Source organism: Triplophysa dalaica, chromosome 13 (assembly GCF_015846415.1).
Source record: "Triplophysa dalaica isolate WHDGS20190420 chromosome 13, ASM1584641v1, whole genome shotgun sequence".
In the NCBI taxonomy this organism is placed as follows: domain Eukaryota; kingdom Metazoa; phylum Chordata; class Actinopteri; order Cypriniformes; family Nemacheilidae; genus Triplophysa; species Triplophysa dalaica.
The window spans coordinates 19,336,472-19,355,424 of NC_079554.1; the positions used below are offsets into that span (position 1 = coordinate 19,336,472).

Below are 18,953 nucleotides of genomic sequence, written 5' to 3' on the forward strand. Positions count from 1 at the left end.
TAAAAATTCTGTCATTTATTCACCCTTATGTCATTCAAACCTGTATATGACTCTTCTGTGGAACACAAAAGAAAATACTTTGAGAAAGTGTTTAGATACATACGATGCAGGTCACTGAGGGACTATGTTTTACATTCTGCAAAATATCTTTTGTGTTCTGCAAAAGAAAGAAATCCAAATTTGGCGTCAATGACATGATTATCATTTTTGCGTGAATTATCCTTTTAACGTGTAGACCCGAGTCGAATAACAATGAAATTATCACATTGTATACGTACATAAACATCTGGCTCACTTTCACAGTTGAGGGAACAAACTTCTGCATATTTCCACACATTACTGCTCTCTCCGGTCCTGACGAAGCATTTATAAAACCCCAAAATGCTCCAATAAACAAGAGAAATAAAAAAGCAACGATTTAAGACGATGCGTGTCACATAAACAAAACAAAATACGAATCAAACGGGCTCCACTGACTTCAAAAATATAAAACAAAGCTTCCCTGGCATACAAATAAGTTAACAGAGGAGTCCGGAGGTGATTTCGGTGATAAATCAGACACGTCACAGTAAAGCTCTGCTCAGGTTCCGTCCGAGCTGCTGCCCTCCGGGTCCGATCTACTGCCCTCCGGGTCCGGTCTGGGACCGGTGAAGGTCAGTCTCACGCAGTCTCTTGGAGTTGAATAGCACTCCTTCAAGGGGGCTTTTATTTGGGGTCTCTGGTACTTCAAACTTCCATTCTGTCTAACAGGCTTCCGGATTTTTGGGCTGTCGTAGATGTCAGAGCAATTCCCTTTGACCTGGGGCGTCTGATATCCTCCGGCCAGCCCTCCGATCACTTTCCTACAGTTACTCCCCTCCACAGCTCGAAAAGATGGGCTTTTGTTGAGTACCACCCCAGGAACGCAGTAGCTGGGATCCGCTAGGAAGGGATCTTTGCGGAAGGCGTGGCGCTCGATGATGGGCGTGGCGTACTCCGGCTCCTGATTGGTCAGCGGCAGGGCATACTGGATTCCTGTCTGCAAGTGGTCATAGTGAGATGTAGCCTCGATGTCTTTGGCGTCCGTGTCCATGGGCCGGAATGTCGAGCCTTTTCTAGACACCGTGTCCGTGCCAAGCATCAGCGGCTGCTGGTACTCGGCTGAAGATAAAGAGAGAAAGATTCATTTAGAGAGGAACATGGTTAATGCTGAAAAATGCATTTTATACAATTGGGAATTTGTTATTCTTGATTTTCTTCCCAAGATTTCATAAAAAAAATATAAAGTACGACTTGGTTTAGGCTGATATTTTAAAGGTGTCTGGTTAACCAAATGTGCAGCGTGCAACAAAAGAACTCCAGTGGCATCAAATTGTGGAACAAAAAAAGACAGACGTTTAAGTACGTACCCCTCAATGTCTAACAAAGAAACGACAAACTGTCCGCTTTCTGTCCAACTGTAATTAATAAAATGATCTAAAAATATAAAATCGATGGAAATCTTTTTGTATTTGCTCTTTTGGGGCTGAAACGCAGGCGTCGGGTTGAATAAGTGCCTGTAATTTTGATGTCTTGCACAAACCTCATATCATCATTAATTACAGCCCTGAAGGAAACCGGGAGGAAAACTGCTTATTAAATATCAGCAGGCACGTTCATCTTTCCAACATTCAGCCTGTTGCCACTGTTTCAATAAATATTCTTCTTGGCGTGGTGCAGAATGATAACAACATTATAAATTGCATCTTTGACAGTCAATAAAAAGTCTTCAAGAAAGTGTGCCGGTCATAGTTTATCAGACTACAGCTCCAGGAAGAACTAAACACTTTATTAGATCTAATACAGTTCTATTAAAAATAAACAGGTTATGGTTTGAAACTTTGAAGGGAAAGTTCATCCAAAAATGAAAATTCTGTCACCATTTACTCACCCTTCTTTGTTCTTCTAAACAGAAAGGAAGATATTTGGGAGAGTGTTAGTAATCAAACCGATCTCATGTCCCATTGTCTCCCATAGTATTTATTTTCCCTACCATGGCAGTAAATGGGGGATGAGATCTGTTTGGTTACTGACATTGTTCCAAATATCTTTCTCAGTGTTCATCAGAACAACAAAATTTATTCAGATTTGGATTAACCTGAGGCTGAGAATTTTAAATTTTTGGGTGAACTATCCTTTTAATGTCTTTTATTTCGTCATTTTTGGTCTACTACAAGCTAACTCGTTTAGCATTCTTTTACCACGAGATATCTCGTTATCCCTTACACTGCATGACTCTGCTCACAGTGAAATCTCATTGGTCCAGAATCCCTCTTCCCAAAGTTATATAGACCACTTCGGACTATGTAAAGCTTGTCCAGAAGAACGTCCTGTCCTAGTTTTTTTAACTCTACATAAATGTTTGAACAAAGTAAAACCAACAAAACATTTATAACTGAATCAAAATGTTAAACAAATATCTTTAAGATTGTATTATATATGTGAGATTTAAAGGGGTGTTCTAATGGGATTTCACTTTTTAACCTTGGCTAGTGTGTAATATAGCCATTCAAACAACATATGCTAAGTTACAATGCTCAAAGTTCAGTGCAAAGGGATATATTTTCTTTAACATAAATAGGACAACAATGAACGGGACTACAAGCAGCTTCCTCTCGGGTTAGTGACATCACAAACCCCAAAACTGACATGAACCCTGCCCTTGGAACATGGATATGGTAATGGACATCTCAAATACACACTCTAAGCAGGAGACCAATCACAACAGAAAGAGCTTTTTAGAGGGAGGGACTTAATAGAACCAGGAAGTCAACAGAACTGTTTTCTGAGTTTTGAGACAGTGGTGTAGAATATCATTAAAATATATGAAATACAAAGCGTTTTTCGAAAAAATCAAAACATGAATACTTGTTGTCGATCGCATAAAAAAAAAACATTTACAAAAGTTGAAAAACAGGCAAAAAATGACCTCTTTAAAACACTAGAAGTGCTTCTGGACCAGTGTAAACATCTTGCGAAGTGGCCTAAAGTGAACACAAAATTCTTACTGCCAACCATTTGAATCTTTACCTGCCATTGCGCTGGTAACCAGGTCCAATGTCTGGATGGGATCCTTGTCAGTGTTGTATTTGATGGTGAACTCTGTGGACTGGTGTCTGGCAAAGGGCTGTTTTATCTGCCTCCAGCAGCCTGGAGATGAGAATCATTAAACTGTCAGCCGTGAAAAGGCGGATTTATTTTCACGCTTGTCAAGCAGCTAAGCCCTTTAATTATACATGCGGAGAAGAGCGGAACAAAAAGTATATTGGAAAGAATGGATACATCATGAAGACAATCAGAATAATTAAAGGCTGAAACGAGACAGAAAACGTGGTTCTGTCTGTGCAAGTGTGTGCATTGCTTCTTTGACCGTTGTTCACATGAACCTACTTTAACGCAAGAAATTCATAAAGTTTTGGAATAACATGAAATGTGATTTGAAAGACAAAATACATTTTACTTTTGGGCAACTGTCCCTTTAAGTGCTCTCCAGAGTTTTATTTACCCGTGTGATGTGCATCCGCGGAGCCGTACGTGTCCTCTTTTGTCTTCTTACTGTGGGACAATGACAAACATATGCATCAGAGACACAGGTGGCCCTCATCACTCAAAAAGCAGAAGAAAAGCCCTTCTATTCCCCTGAAAAACCTTCATGAAAGCTCTCCACTCATTGATCATCATTTCCCTACACTGAGCTCTCTCTCCAGGGACTTATCCAACTGGCACATCTCCTGACACTGACCCTTGACCCTCAACCCTTCTTTATCTTCCTCCTCTTGCAACCCTGAACATAAACACCTGGCAATGTGTTGCTGAGGAATCGAAACAGGCCCATTGCTCATGTCAGCCTACGACTGCTGCTTTATTGGCACCGGTGGCTTCAGTATCGGTTAGAGAAAGCGAATCAGTGCATGCGCATATGCGATGCTGATGCTGTCTGCTGTGTTTGATAACAGAGCTATTCTAACAGATGAGTACTGAACCAAGATAAGCCTGCCATGCTTCAGTGAACATATCAGACCTTTCCTCCCTCTTAAGACAGACAACACAAAATACAGACAAAACACAACAGTAATGTGTTATAAAAACTACATGACCTGACTTACCTGTAGAGCACTTTAACCACACAGATCCCCACCAACATAAGGATGAAAAGCAATACAATGGGTACGATTATTACAATCAGATGAACTGAAAAGGAAAAATAAAAGGCCGGTTGGTGAACAAAAAATTAAATTGGATTTCTTTAATGTTTAATAAGTTCATGTCGGACAGTCGTACCCAGATCAGCCTGAGAAGCAACCGGTTTGGTCATGTTCTGAATGGGTTGCGTTGGCAGGGCTTCCTGTGTCACCTGAGAAGAATTCACTACAAAGAGACTGTGGTTTAGTTTAAAGAGAAGAAGTTTAAAATAGTTTTCAAAAGTTTAATCGAGGAAAAATTATGTAAGTCATACAAGTATGTCCACACACACGTACCTGGGGTGGGTTTGATATAAGGGCAACCTAGGAGCTGAACTCTCATGGCAATTCCTCTGTGCCACCGCTGAGGTATGACACGAAGAACTCGAGCTAAGATGGACGGATGGAATGTGTTGCGCTTTCGAAGGAAGCTGTCCGAATTTCCGTCAAAAAGCTGAGATGGAACATTGTAGTATATTACAAGACATGCTTAAACATACAGTGCTGGTACAATTTTATAAAAACATCAGATATACTTAAAAAACATTCAATCAAAATGACTCCCATGTTAGCATGCATTACTTTTTTTGGTTAAAAAGAGATATAAATTGGTTAAGTACAAAAAAGCGGTGTTTAAATCCATCTCCTTGTCTTGCACGGATTCAAAATGTTAAGCTTATGATGACTTTTGGTAATTAAATAATGATTATTTGAGTTGTCAAAGTACATAAAGTCACCTGAAATTTAGGTTTCAAACAGAGATGGTAATAAATATGCAACAGTAACGGATTGCGGCTTCAAAGAAAAAAAAATCATAAAAAAGTTAAAGACAGAGTCTAACCATATCATCAGAGCTGTTGTACTGGACAAAAGTCCTCCAGCGGTTCCTTTCTTTGTACTCAATCTTGTAGTTTTTCACAAAATATTCAATGTCCCCAATAGACAAGCCTGTTGTCAAAATACCTGTAGAACAAAGACATAATTTAATCACAAAAATTGAATCACAACAAAAGCAGATATTTTACTCTAATAGGACGGAGAACAGTGATGAAAGCGGCCAGTCAGTTGAGCAATGTGACCTATCGGACGCTAAAGACTTTAGAGCCGACCACATCCCTGAGGAAAACACTGAAGCAGCATGTTCCCATGACGACATGTAAACACCCAAAGATTTGCTATTACCTGCTATGAACGACTAAGAACATCGCAGATGTGAGGCAACCACCTCCATCAGAAGATGTGTGAAATTTCGGGACTGAAGTGTGATGACTTGAAAGTGTGTTTGAGTTGTAAAAGGAAGTTACTCGAAGGCAAAAGAGTTCAAAGGCCAGTCAAGAAGTGTGCATGTCCCAAACAAGAAATCAAAGCAAAAAATTAAAGCAGCTTCTTTAAGGATATGAAAGAAATCTTGTGACACCAATAAAACATCAACACGAAACAAATAGCAAACAATTAGAAAACCAATGAAAAATCATTTTAGGCTCGTTCACAAGAAGGATAACTATAAAAATCTAATTTGTCCACACCACAACTATGACAATAAAGAAACAGAAGAACAACATTATTTTCACAGTAGATGAACAAGAAAACATTGACAGCCGATCAAATCCATTAGAGTTAAAAGGGTGCTCACATTTGTGAAAAATCTTTAGATTTGCATAAGCACTGTAGAGAAATAAAAGTAAAAGACTCAAATCCCCGTTTAATGTTCTCATTTACTGTATTCTCTTAGCCCGACCCTTTTATCTTTTTTATTTGCACCGATGAAAATAGCACGTCTTGGGTAGCATCTTATAAACACAGAATGATGACTCGTCCTGGAGTATAAAAATATTTCTTCCTGAGCCTTATTTACCTTTGCAGATTTACGACAAAGATAACAACGTTTTTACAAGGAGCTGAGCCGCGTTCACTCAAGGTCATCACGTCCAGAAGCAAAGTTCCCACACAGGAGACAAAGTGAGCATTCTCTTGCTTCGAGTACACCGCGTCTCCTCGAGCCGAGCGGAATTAGCTCGCCTGTCCTGACTGCACGCTCAAAATAAACGGCTTCCTATATTTAAATGTGCTTTTGTAAGAGGGTTTGTACTTGTGATGAATGGACACAGAGAGGGTCTTTCTGTGCTTTCATGCGATACCAGGAACTGTTCAAAAGACATAGATACCAGTATTTGTGGGGGATGTTAATCAATGGAATGCTCGGAAGTCCAATGCCGGTCACGAGAAATGCATTTTTTGAGGATAATTTTAGTAGTCGGAGCTTGCAAAGATGGAAAACTCAACCTTCATGCATCCTATATCGAGAAGGCAGTCCTACAATGCATTGCAGTAAGTTGGAAATTTTAAGACGGAAATACAAACGTGTCATTGAGGTTTACATGTGCACTACCTGTGATCTTTCTCTTTTCTCCAAGGTCGATCTGGAGCCACAGTGGATTGTTAGCAACTTCGGCGGCCCAGGGGTCTTCAGAGATGGACGGGTGGGTGCTGTTAGGGAACCAGTCAACTTCTGTCCCATCCGAGGTGACATTATGCCACGAGGAGCTGGTGATGACTCCCACCGTCTGAAGAACCGCCCGTTTCTCACAGTCTGTAGGAGAAATGAAACACATTCTGTATCTGTATCTTGTGTTTTGTGGCTTTGGACATGAGTGTGTGACACAATTGTGATTCATTTACATTCGATTTACATTTACACTTAGCAGACGCTTTCATCCAAAGGGACTTGAGAAGCAATTGGGTCAACATTAGGACAGCAAAAAGGATAAGAGCAATAAAACATGTCTCACAAAGCCTACTACAGTGTACAGAGCTATGATTTTATTTTATTTTTTTATATATAGCTAGAGTAGAAAAGATATAGAAGTCAGAAATGATTGGCCAGGTGCTGACGGAAGAGATGTGTTTTCAGCCGATTCTTAAAGATTTACATTTAGGCTTTTAGAAGACACTTTCATCAAAAGTGAAACAAAAAAGTGATTCGTCTGTGAACATACACACTGTCAATGCTGTAGTAAATCTAAAGTTTTAATGATAATGTACGTAAAAATTGAAAGAATCGTAACATATTGTGAACACATCTAGCCATAAATGGATTTCAAAAGGTCAAAGCGGTTACATCTCTGTGATCTTGTGATGTGGCGACATGTTTTAATTTACAATCTTGACTTATTATTGAATTCCAAACCAACAATTCTTATTCATCAAAAAAAAACAAAGAACATCAAAAGAGGGTTTATAGGTTCTAGTCGTGAATTGTGTTTACAAGCATAATAAAGCACACATGCAGAGCAAAATCTCAGTTACTTGTACGCTGACTCAACAGGAAGCACTCGGGTCTTAAAACTTCCACCATGTGTACAGTTAAAAGGAGACGTATGTGCTATGAACACAGCAATAGAAGAAAAGAGAGGAAAAACACATGGGCCATGTACATCCTGTGTTTGTCCGGATTTGATAGACGATCACGTAACAGATGACAAACATGTGGGCAGAAGAACATCAGGAGGGGGACGAGGACGATACCAGAAGAAGGTTACTGAAGTCAGTTTGAATCATTTAGCATACTTGTGTCAGGCATTTGAACAACAATGGGGTCCTAAACTCAAAGTACGGAATAACAATTTGAAGTACACCAATCAAGGCATTGATATGTTTAAAGTCTTGCAAGCTTTGTTGGAAAGACAGTGTGTAAACTGGAGTATTGGAGATCACGGTAGGGTTCTCTTTTAATGGCACGAGTCATTGTTGACTGAAGCTTTATGCTAATAAGATTATTGTGAATCAATTGACATACATTGATTTGTGTCCAAACATCTATCAACATTCAGTCACCAGATACTCATCAATTTCATTAAAAATCCACTCCGAACACAGATCCTCTTCTGGACCAGAAGAGATTAGAGTGATATCGAACGGAAACATACATACATGAGTCCATATTAATTGACTAATGCCTGTAAATAGCAAACGGTCAATGCATCCAAGTTGTCAGAAACAGCAGGGTTATTATCGTAAATTAAAACTAAAACTATTAACATTTTTCTTGAAATCAAATAAAATATAGGGCCAATATTATTGGACAAACAAACATAATAAAATTAGTATTGTTGCACTAGCAATAAACCCCAAATAAATTTAGGTTGGAGGATTAAAATGATGTCTGGAAATAAAATAAATAAAATAAATAAAAAAACAACAACTGAAATAAAATTTAATACATATAAATAGTGACATAATAAATACAAAAATGAAAAAAGCACATAACAAAATAGCTATAATTAAACTTTTTTTTATAAAAATAAAAGATTATCCAAGACTATTATCAAACTAAATTTTATATTTATTTATTTGAAATACAACTTAAATAAAGTAAGAGGTAAATGTAAACATTTGGGACTCCTGTTGGCACTTGCATTTGGCATGTGGCGTGTGAACTTGATCCGGATGAAACGAGTCTGTGCAGGCACATATCATCCAGAGGAAGTCGATTTATGCCAGATTCAAACAGCCAGAGAAAAGCCAATTCAGGTGATAAGATGTTCCCACGCCTTCCATTCATTCTGATAAACCATAAATACGGATTTCCCTTTTCAAACTGGTCAACAAAACACCCGGCCCGCCAACACCTCATACTCTACTTCCTTTCTTTACCAGAGGTGTCAATATGCTGGTCAAACAAAACTGTTACACAATGTCGACAGCTGGAAAGACAGCAGGTGGGAAAACTAATCATGGCAACACGGATCCGGAATTAACAGGATTAAAGATTTAGTTCTGCCAAAAATTAACGACAAATTTGACGACAAAAATGTCACATTTAGATCAACCGTTTCTGTTCCCAAACTCATTTTACAACAATCATTTAACAAGACGATCTTACCATTTGTGACAAACGTGAAGAGGGTTTCAGACAAGGATCCACTGCAAGAAAAAAGAAAGACGTTAATCAACACCGAGCTTTTCAGACTCAAAAGATCATTATTAAAGTGATTCATTAAAGTCCTGTCATGTGAAGGCCAAGCCCACTGAAGCCGACAGGGAGATTCCCCACTGTCAATTCTGTTTCCTTTTGCCAAATCACAGTCACGCTGCGGGCCAGACCTCCCTCACTGCATCCCACCCGTCTGACAGGAGTCTCGGGGTACAGCTGGGGCCGTGAAAAGAGCGGCGGCGTGTTAATTACAGAGGAGCATGCCGGAAAATTGCCTTTCTGTCAGGCATTACTTAAAAACCTGTCATTTTCACACTTCCTGGATGTGATTACTTTTAAATTACTTTTATGGCATTCGAACGATCAGATGCAGAGCTCCGGGTGCAATGTGGTTTATACCAGGATGATTAAATACGGGATACAGTGGATTGTATGGCAGCCCAAAAAAATAAGAAACTGACGTCTGGCAGATCAAATAATAGTGATGGAAATGTAATAATTAAAATCAATAAATCAAACTCCAGTCAACACCGAATGATGCAAATATCGTGAGGCACGGACAATGACATGTGTTACCAGCTTCACTTCAAACCCAAAGTAATGCAATTACTGTAACTCGTATTGTATTGTATTGTTCAAGTCAGGCCCTGAGGGCTGTTGCATCATCAACATAATCTGTTTAAAAGGAAATTATGGATTTAGCTTGATTGATCAATCTGTTTGTGAAATGCCCCACTAATCCACTCGCGCAAATATAACTGGGTTACGTTTCATAAATCTTTCATGTGGTTTTTATTTAGGAGTGCTTGCGAACTACAATAATCGAAGAGCACATTACAGGGGTTGAATTTAAACAATCATCAGTATTAATGATGTGGAATATTACAAAATCTATTTCAAGTATTGCAAAAAGCCCAACGCAATCTCATGGAAATTCATAACTATTTTGAGAGGTTCATTGAAACCTGTTTGAATGAACATAGCATAACAATAAAAAGTAATGCTATCAGGCAAATTCAATTTTATGCAATCTTATTTATTTACAGGAAAGTGAACCTTCACCAACTATGTCGGAGAGTCAACCAGACACTAGTATTGAATAATTAAAAAATTTAACATATAATCGCTGTCCTTCTAAAACCTCATATGTCTGGATTCGAAAAAAACAGTACTTTTAAAATGATGACATACTGTGATGTCAAAGTTGACAAGCACTTTTAAATACTTTTTATTGGTTAGATATTTGCGAAACCCAGTGACAAACATAAAGGGTGACAAATAATAATGATTTAAGACAAATTATTTAAATCACAAATTATGGCCATCCAAGGTTTCTGAAGGACAGCAGTGATATATTTTATATTAAAGGTGCAGTTTGTAAAAACCGCTGCTAGATGGCGCACAATAGGTTGTTTTGTTGATCAAAACAACAACAATGCCGAAGCTTAATAACGCTGTGAAGGAGCGTGAAATGATGGGATCTGTTGTCTTCAACTACATTACCATCAGTCATACGGGAACGAGAAATCATGTTAGCGGATGAGGTAAAGTTTTATAAATGTTGCGAATAATTGTGGTCCATAAATAAGTGACGCTCGAAAAAAGCTAGTGGATTGCTAGATACAAGACACTACTTCCGCATTTGTCCATGACACTGTTGTCATGTGGTTTCTACGTCACTAAAGACGGAAACAAAGGGTAACGCGGATATATCGCCATTTACAGGAGAATGGCGATTTTCTCGTTATTAACAAAAAGTTGAAAACATTTGAGATATTGTAAGTACTCAGCTGAACAAAATATATAACACTGGCCTAGTGGTTTTTGGATATTTTACTGCAAAATTGTTACAAACTGCACCTTTACCACAAAATCAATAATTGAGTTAGATATGTTAATATCATTATTATTGTAAACACCAGTATACCACGACAACCCTTAACATCAACCACCAGAATGAATGAATAAAGCCTGTCGTCCTCTTAGTAAATCACCCCTCAAACGGTCCTCAGAGACTCTAATAAGAGGCAATCTAAGTGTCGTTTTCAACCCGCCCCCATCCCTCGTGACACATCTCAGCCACTGTCCAGACAATACCCCTGACCGTTCATCACGCTAACAGGACAGAATTCACAGCATACCCTTGATCTAATGGTTAGAACTGGTTAGTCAGCCAACTGACTTTAACTGACTAATGTAATAAAATTTGATCCGTTTTTCTGACCAATGGAAAACCAACCTGTCAATGAAAAAGTTTTGCTCAATGTTAACTTCTACAAATGGATCTAATAACAAAAACATGAAGTGGCAAGTTGCTGTCATCACATGTGAGGCTGTTTTTCCAAAAGAACACAAAAACATGGACTTACTCTTTGGATTGGATGCCATTGGCTCTTACAGCAGGGTAGTGACTGAGCCCTCTGCGCCCCTCTACTGTGATTGGTCCTCCAAACTGATCAATGATAACCCCAGCATGCACCGCTGCTTTACACAGAACAGACGTCTGAAATGGAAAATGGAGAAACAATCATGAAGGTATGAATTGTATACAATCTTTGTGTTTAATAATGCATCTACTGTACAAAATAGGTCTTCCTCTTACAGTAAATATATCAGCAGACAGATAAAAAGGAGGATTCAGGACACGACTGTTTACTATATCCAATAGGATATAATAATTTATTCTGGCATCCCGTAAATACCGAGAGACCTCTATTGAACACAAACCATGCGTTCTTGGTTAGAGCCAAGATACGTTTGGAATTTTTGAGTCAGGGGGCTCTATTTCAATTAGAGTAATTGTAACAGGCAGTAGAAATACTTAACATTCCTCGCTAAAACTAACCTTTGTTCAATAGCCTGGACCAGGTAACCCAACCGTGACAGTAAAAGGTCTTTCAGCAATCACATCCAATTAAATTTCAAACATGGAGTTCACTTGACAACATAATATGTTGACAGCATATTTCGATTAAGTGCTCAGATTCTTGTTCTGGTCGGACTCATTTACGCCAAATAAGCTCACCAGCTATTTGGTAACACTTTGCAATAAGGTCTTATTTGTTAACATTAATGTTTTCGCTACAGCAACTCACAATGAACAATAGATTTGTAGCATTTATTAATCATTGTTAATGTTAGTTAATGCCAATACAATTGTACGTGTTCCTTAATTTCTGCATTTCCTAAAGTTAACAAATACAACTTTTCATTTGAATTTGAAGATGTAACGTTATTATTCATGGTTTGCTTATCCGTTAACTAAATCTTAACAAATATAGCCTTATTGTAAGTGATGTGACTATATTATTCAAAAATGATGTTGAAGTGAAGGTGCATATATAATAATATTCATGTTTAGGCCTCTTTTAATACGGGGGAGATAAAGTTTGGATTGACTCGACAAACCGCACTTTTTGGCATTGAAGTTAAAATGCTTTCAACTTTTTTTGCCTTCAAGGAGTCAAACATGAGCAAAACAATGGGCTGCAGAACGACAGAGTGTCTGGGGTGGTCTGCTGTGTTGTTTTGAGATCATTAGTGAATCATTACTCTGATGAGTTTACAGAACATTCATTGAATCTTATCTACAGAAAAGCTGTTCTGCATTCAGACAGAGATGCTTCATTAACCCGAACATGTCTCCTCCAGTCAAGACCATAAATACAGCGCTATCGGCTATCTCTAACTTGATTTATGACTTTACAACAGCAGAGTATTCTAAATGAATTCAAGCTCATGCAACAAGAACGTCAGAATGATTAAAACGTTAAACTGAATGGGAAAGCTGAATAAAGTTAATTTAACATTTTTATTTCTAAACAAACTTTATTCACCTTATAATATGATATACTCTATGTAAAGCAAAAAAAACAAGATTAGTGAGAATAAACTGCCCTACTGGAAATCCGTTTCTCTTATTTGCATAAAGAGGAACCATTTTATTCACTGTGGTCTTAAGCAATCTAGAAGTGATATTTATATGTAAAACAAAGAATAAATGCACATGTATTTGGAGCAACTGCGGAAAAGCTTTGGCGGGCAGATCCACTCCCTTAACTGCAGTGTAATTCCAGAATCCTCAGCTCCACCCAGTCTTCACAAAAGCCAATGTGAAGTAATCAATCGCTCCGGTTTTTCTAAAGCCTTCCACGCTCGCATATAAAAGCAGACAGCAGCAGGGTGGAAATGCAAACCCCTGTGCTCCATTGTTGGCCAAGGCCCATTCGGGTGTGCGTTAAGCCCAGAGTCGTGTCTCTGTTGTCTTTCTTGAAAATCTGTTATGCGTGATTGGGGTTCATACTAAATGCAAAAAGAGCTCATCCGAACCATGACTTCAGTGTGTGGGAATGTATGATAAGTAAAACTAAATGCATAGATGGTCGCACTCTGGGGTGCGTTTCCCCAAAAGCATCGATAGCCAACTATGGTTGCAAGTTCCGTAGTTCCAGCATAGTTCAGTCTGAACGTATTTATTAGTAGACGTCATTACTCCACTTCCCCTGTGGCGTCATCAACTAGATTGCTGAACCAAATTGGTTCAAACAATTGATCTCCGACAGAGTTATTGCGGTTTTGGGAAACAATCGTAACTACATCGTAAATTTTCCCAACGATGCATTATACTATGGCGGTCAACCAGTGAGTTATGTCGTTGTTTGGGAATTGCACCCCTGATTGACTGAAGTTTTCCCACATCGAATACCAGCATGATGCCACCCATACACACAAGCCGAATGGCTGTTAAAGTGAAAATAATGTTTTTTTGCAGATTTTCAGTATTGTTGATTCATTGAATTTTAACGTCATGACAGAAACAAGCCTCTTTTTTTGGGCAACACATCAAAGGGATACTTCATCCAAAAATCATCATTTACTCACTTCCGAGTTCTTACAAAGGTATTTGAAGAGTGCTTATAAATAAACAGATCTTGCCCCATTGACTTCCATAGTGGAAGTCAAAAAACAATGGTAGTCAAATGGTAGTGCCCTACAATTGTTTGCTGTCCTACATTCTTTAAAATGTCTTCTTTTGTGTTCAACAGAACAAAAAAAATTATCAAGTAATTTATTTTCCTACCATGTTAGTCAATGGGGGGGAGATTTGTTTGGTTAAGCATTCTTCCAAATATCTTTCTCTGATTTATGCAGATTTGGAACAACTCGAAGGCGAGTAAATGATCACACAATTGAAATTTTTGGGTGAAGTGTCCCTTTACATTCACCACAAAAGAAATAGATATCTTAGATTTATACAAGATCAAAATGAATGATAAAATAAAATGCATATTTTTCAGGCAATTATAATAGCTCTGAATGTCTGAGAAAATCGAACACTCGTATTCAATCAATCCAGCCCATATCATTAATGTTTTGCAAGTAAATTTGTTGAATTTGAATATCGCAATAAATCCTATTGTATGCTGAACACAGTATTTCTAATCGCGTGCTTGAGCTATCATCACATCTCTCACATATTTTCTCTAGAGGTCTCAATCTTTCAAGCTCATATTTTGCACAACAATTCTCTCTCACACAGTGACCATTAATAACATTTTCTCAACAGCCACCGAAGGACTCTTGAAAAGAACTTTTCAATTACCCTCGCCAAATCAATACAACCGCAGCGTCCCGTGACACTGACACATATAAATGGCCGGCCAGCTTTGTTTTCACAACCAGGAAGAAATCTAACCACAATGGTAAGCTTTCAGAAACAACCCTAGAGTTATGGCTCAAAGCCTGAGCACATGATTCATTCCACACAAAAAACATCAAACCAGCCGTTGCGGTTCCGCCAACCCCTCACGTAACCCAAAGCTGCGACCCCGATTCACTGGAGAGGTATGCACAATTACATAAACGCCTTTATTCAGACCTCACTGCCCACTAACTGACCGGAGAGAACAATGGAGCCAGCACAAATGATCCGTCACCGAGTGTCCTCGGGCAGTCCGCACACACACACCTCAGCTGCACACAAGCCCTGTCACAACAAATGCCCGGCAGACAATAGGACGAACCATTAGCACATTCCACCCCCGACTTCTGGCCCGCTCTACATTCCCAGTAAAGGCCCCGGGAGGTTTGAGCACCTGTGGGAAAGATCTGCTTGGGGAAGCCGCTTTTCCTGCTTGTGCATTACGACGACCACGACGGCATCTGAAACCCGTGCGGGACGCAAGTCGCCGTCATAAATAACCTCTGTGGTTTGGTGAAATGAGCCGTCGCATGCCGACCGCACCTGAAGAAACAATGGGACGGTACTCACATGTCTATAGCCCAGGGAAACGTCCCCAGAAACGTCTCCCGTCACCACTCCACATCCGGCCGGACAGAACTTCCTACGCGGGGAGAGAACAAAGCGAAACATCTGCTTACAGCCATCAGTTATATATAGCCGAAAGATAAAGCTTTCGGAAACACTTGTGTGTTGAAAATAGTCGAGTGAGAAGCTAAACTCATAACTTATCAGATGTCAATCAATCTTAAAGGGATAGTTGAGCTGAAAATGAAAATTCTGTCATCATTTGCTCACCTTCTTGTTGTTCCAAATCTGTATACATTTCTTTGTTCTGATGAACACAGAGAAAGATATTTGGAAGATCTCCCCATAGTAGGAAAAATTATAATGGTAGTCAAGAGGGCCCCAGAACTGTTTGCTATCCTACATTCTTCAAATTGTCTTTTCAAATTGTGCTAAAAAAATGATGAAGAATTTTTTCCTACTATGGGAGTCAATGGGGGGATATCTGTTTGTTTACAAGCATTCGTCCAAATATCTTTCTCTGTGTTCATCAGAACAAAGACATTTATACAGATTTGGAACAACTCGAAGGTGAGTAAATGATGACCTTTTTGGGAGAAGTATCACTTTAAGGATTTGATAAATGATGTAAAGCTCATCTGAGTGAGGTATAGGTTCAAGCGATGGGGGCTTAGCAAAGGGACAGTAGCATAGTTGCAAAGATGTCTGACATTTTCATGCTGTTATATCCTGATCAGACATAAACATTCACACATGCTCTCACCTGTACTTTGAAGCCTGGAAATGGCTGCCTCTGTCCAAGCATGTTAGCAGCTCTGTGGAGGAAGGCAGAGGAGGACATACAATGAGTGTAAAAATGGAGTGGGAAACGGAACGCTAACTTGACAACAACAACAACAACAGGACGCGAGTGCGACAAAAGGATGACAGACTTACTTCCTGTGACATGCCCGGACACAAACCCACACAGTTTTTGGACATTTTTAAACTGTGATTTTCTTTGGTGAATAATAAACTTAAAACATTAAAAGGCGATTTATAATCGTGACGCCCTACTAACTATACAAACAGTAGATTCTTGAGATCTGGAGCTAGCGAGTCCAGACGGGGTGTCGGCTCTGTGAAGATGATATTTTCTTCTCATTTTCAAGTGACGTTACCTTTGTGGTTGTCTGTGGAGTATGAAAGCAGAAATCCTCTTCCTGAGATGTGCTGGCTGCTTCGGAAGCGGACGGTCAGTTCGCTGGACTCTGTGTGAAGCTGGGCAGGCTTAGGCATGGGACCGCCACAGTATTTCCAGTAGACTGGAAGACATAAAACATAGTGGAATGTTTATTTAAATGACTTTAATTCAAAATGTAATCTTATATTAACACTAACAATATATTAACAATGTCCAAACTGAATGCTTCACTTTAACTAAAGAGGAGTCCAAAAGACTAAAGTCTAAATATTACCTAATTTTTTTAACAAAGCAGTTAATACAATAGGGTATTTGTATTTGGACACAAGTGTAGGGTGTATTATAAATTGAAACAGAAGATCTGCAGCTACATCAAGAGTTTTATTCGACAGATATTCTTGAAAAAAAACTTTGATGAAACCAGAGATGTGGGAATACCGAGATGGTAGTTTAGTGAAAGAGGAATAAAAAGACCTCTTTCTGTACATAATATCTCTTTCCAAAGTTTTGTATGCTTCGCATTTTTTTGTGTTTTGCTGAACAGTTTCGAATAAAATTGTAAATGTATATTTTCTTCATGCTTAATAAAAACATTGTGTGTCGTTCCAAGAAACATCTGTTGACTGAAGAACAGATTAAGCACACACAAGCTTTTACAAAGTTTGTGAATATCTAATCACTAAACTTCATAATGTAGCAAAGGGGTGAAAACAATCAGAAGTGTGACTGACACATCTGTCAAACATTTCACCACTACAAAGCTTCAGTCCCCCCAACTCCAAACCGCTGTTCAAGAGTCACTCAGAGAAGAATTTCAGTCATCCCGAAGTGCACCCTTTGATCAGTAGACGTGTTTGAGGTTCGACTCTGACATATTGATGCCGTTTGCAGGGGTGAAAACTGACATAGTGTGAGAACTTTTATGTCCTCAGGTTACTTCTCCTGCCCTGTTTGTTCTACTGAAACTTTATTGATACTTTGGTTTCATAAAAGGAAAAAAGGAGACACACCATAACACCATCAAATGCAGACAGGAAAGAAGTGTCTCTAATGTCAATAATCTCTGGGTCCAGATAAACAAGGTGTGCTTGTCTCTTCTGTCTTTTTTTTGGTTCTACCTGATAGGGCTTAAAGAAGATAGACATTTACTTCATGGGAAATACTCCAATTTAATTTTCTGAAGTATAAATTCCTTGAAATTCATAATTTACTGAATCACATTGATGTACGGGTAGAATGAGGCCAACCAAACTACATAAGACTTTTAGACATATTCCAACGCCCCTTCATGTCAAACACAATGTCAAAAAAATCTGTGACCTTGCATCTAGCTTTTGGGTTATACAAGAACACAAGTGATAACAAGTGATATCATCCTTTAGTAAACTGGGAACTTATGCAGGGTTTAAAGGAACTGACAACATGAAGTATTCTCCCATACACTTCCTCTGATAAATTGGCCTTTGTGGTTTCCTCCGGCTTTACAGTAAACGTATCAATCTGTGACGACTGCCAGAACATGTTACCACCCTGATATAAACTGTGGTCCTCAGGTTTACTCACAGTAATGTGACCTCAAGGAGTACAGACTGACTAAGCACCGTATGATCTGAGTGTGAAGTCTGTGAAACAAACTCCCATAATGCACAGGAAGTTCAAGTGCAGCCTATAGAACACAAAATGTTCTTGTCCAAAATTTGTTCAGGGAAAATGTAATTTAATCATAAAACGTTTTTTAAAAGACACTTGCCCGGTTTCACAGACAATGCGTAAGAGACTATTCCCAGACTCAAATTAAAGATTGAATTTTCTTCACTGAAAATATATTGCCCTGCCAGATCTTAAAATGTGCCATTGTTTGTCTAAAGAAGCATGTCAGTAATGTTTTAATTGGAGGCATTTTTGTTAAAAGTGACTTAATTGAACTAGGGCATAGTCTTCGATTAAGCTATGCCTTGTAAACAGGGCCTCTATGTGTAAACCTTTATTAAAACTGAGGAACAAAATTGTTCCCATTCAGAGATTGTTCCTGTACTGACCCAAGCATCAACGAAATAGCCAACAATACCAGATCTCATCTAAGGCCCTAATAGTACAAAATAAATCTTCCTTGTTCCCACTGAGAAATACGGTACGGTTCGGTACAGTACATTATGGTATGGTTCGTTACGGTAACCATTATCAGGCTTGCGTTTCCACTGACAACAGGTAGGCTTGAAAGTAGGGTTCGACGTCATTCTCACGCAACAAAGCAATCTGTAAATGACAATGGCGCTTCCTGTGTTGTCGTTCCCCAAAAGAGTATAGAAGTTGGTGTTGCAATGGAACGATCTATTGAGTTTTGCCTCTTGGCATCTATACTATTTGGTT

General features: G+C 38.8%; 1 protein-coding gene across 1 annotated transcript in view; it reads right to left on the reverse strand.

Moving 5' to 3' along the window:
- dcbld1 (discoidin, CUB and LCCL domain containing 1) overlaps nt 1–18,953 on the reverse strand; it is a 23,404-nt gene continuing 4,451 nt past the window's right edge. The window contains exons 3-15 of the mRNA XM_056763829.1: nt 16,561–16,704; nt 16,164–16,215; nt 15,404–15,476; nt 11,502–11,635; nt 9,082–9,122; nt 6,589–6,789; nt 5,041–5,162; nt 4,497–4,653; nt 4,300–4,386; nt 4,125–4,209; nt 3,524–3,573; nt 3,049–3,168; nt 1–1,140 (exon numbers count right to left, since the gene is read on the reverse strand). Of these exons, the coding sequence (XP_056619807.1) occupies nt 581–1,140; nt 3,049–3,168; nt 3,524–3,573; nt 4,125–4,209; nt 4,300–4,386; nt 4,497–4,653; nt 5,041–5,162; nt 6,589–6,789; nt 9,082–9,122; nt 11,502–11,635; nt 15,404–15,476; nt 16,164–16,215; nt 16,561–16,704 (1,826 nt within the window). The 3' untranslated portion in view covers nt 1–580. The remainder of the gene's footprint in view (nt 1,141–3,048; nt 3,169–3,523; nt 3,574–4,124; nt 4,210–4,299; nt 4,387–4,496; nt 4,654–5,040; nt 5,163–6,588; nt 6,790–9,081; nt 9,123–11,501; nt 11,636–15,403; nt 15,477–16,163; nt 16,216–16,560; nt 16,705–18,953) is intronic.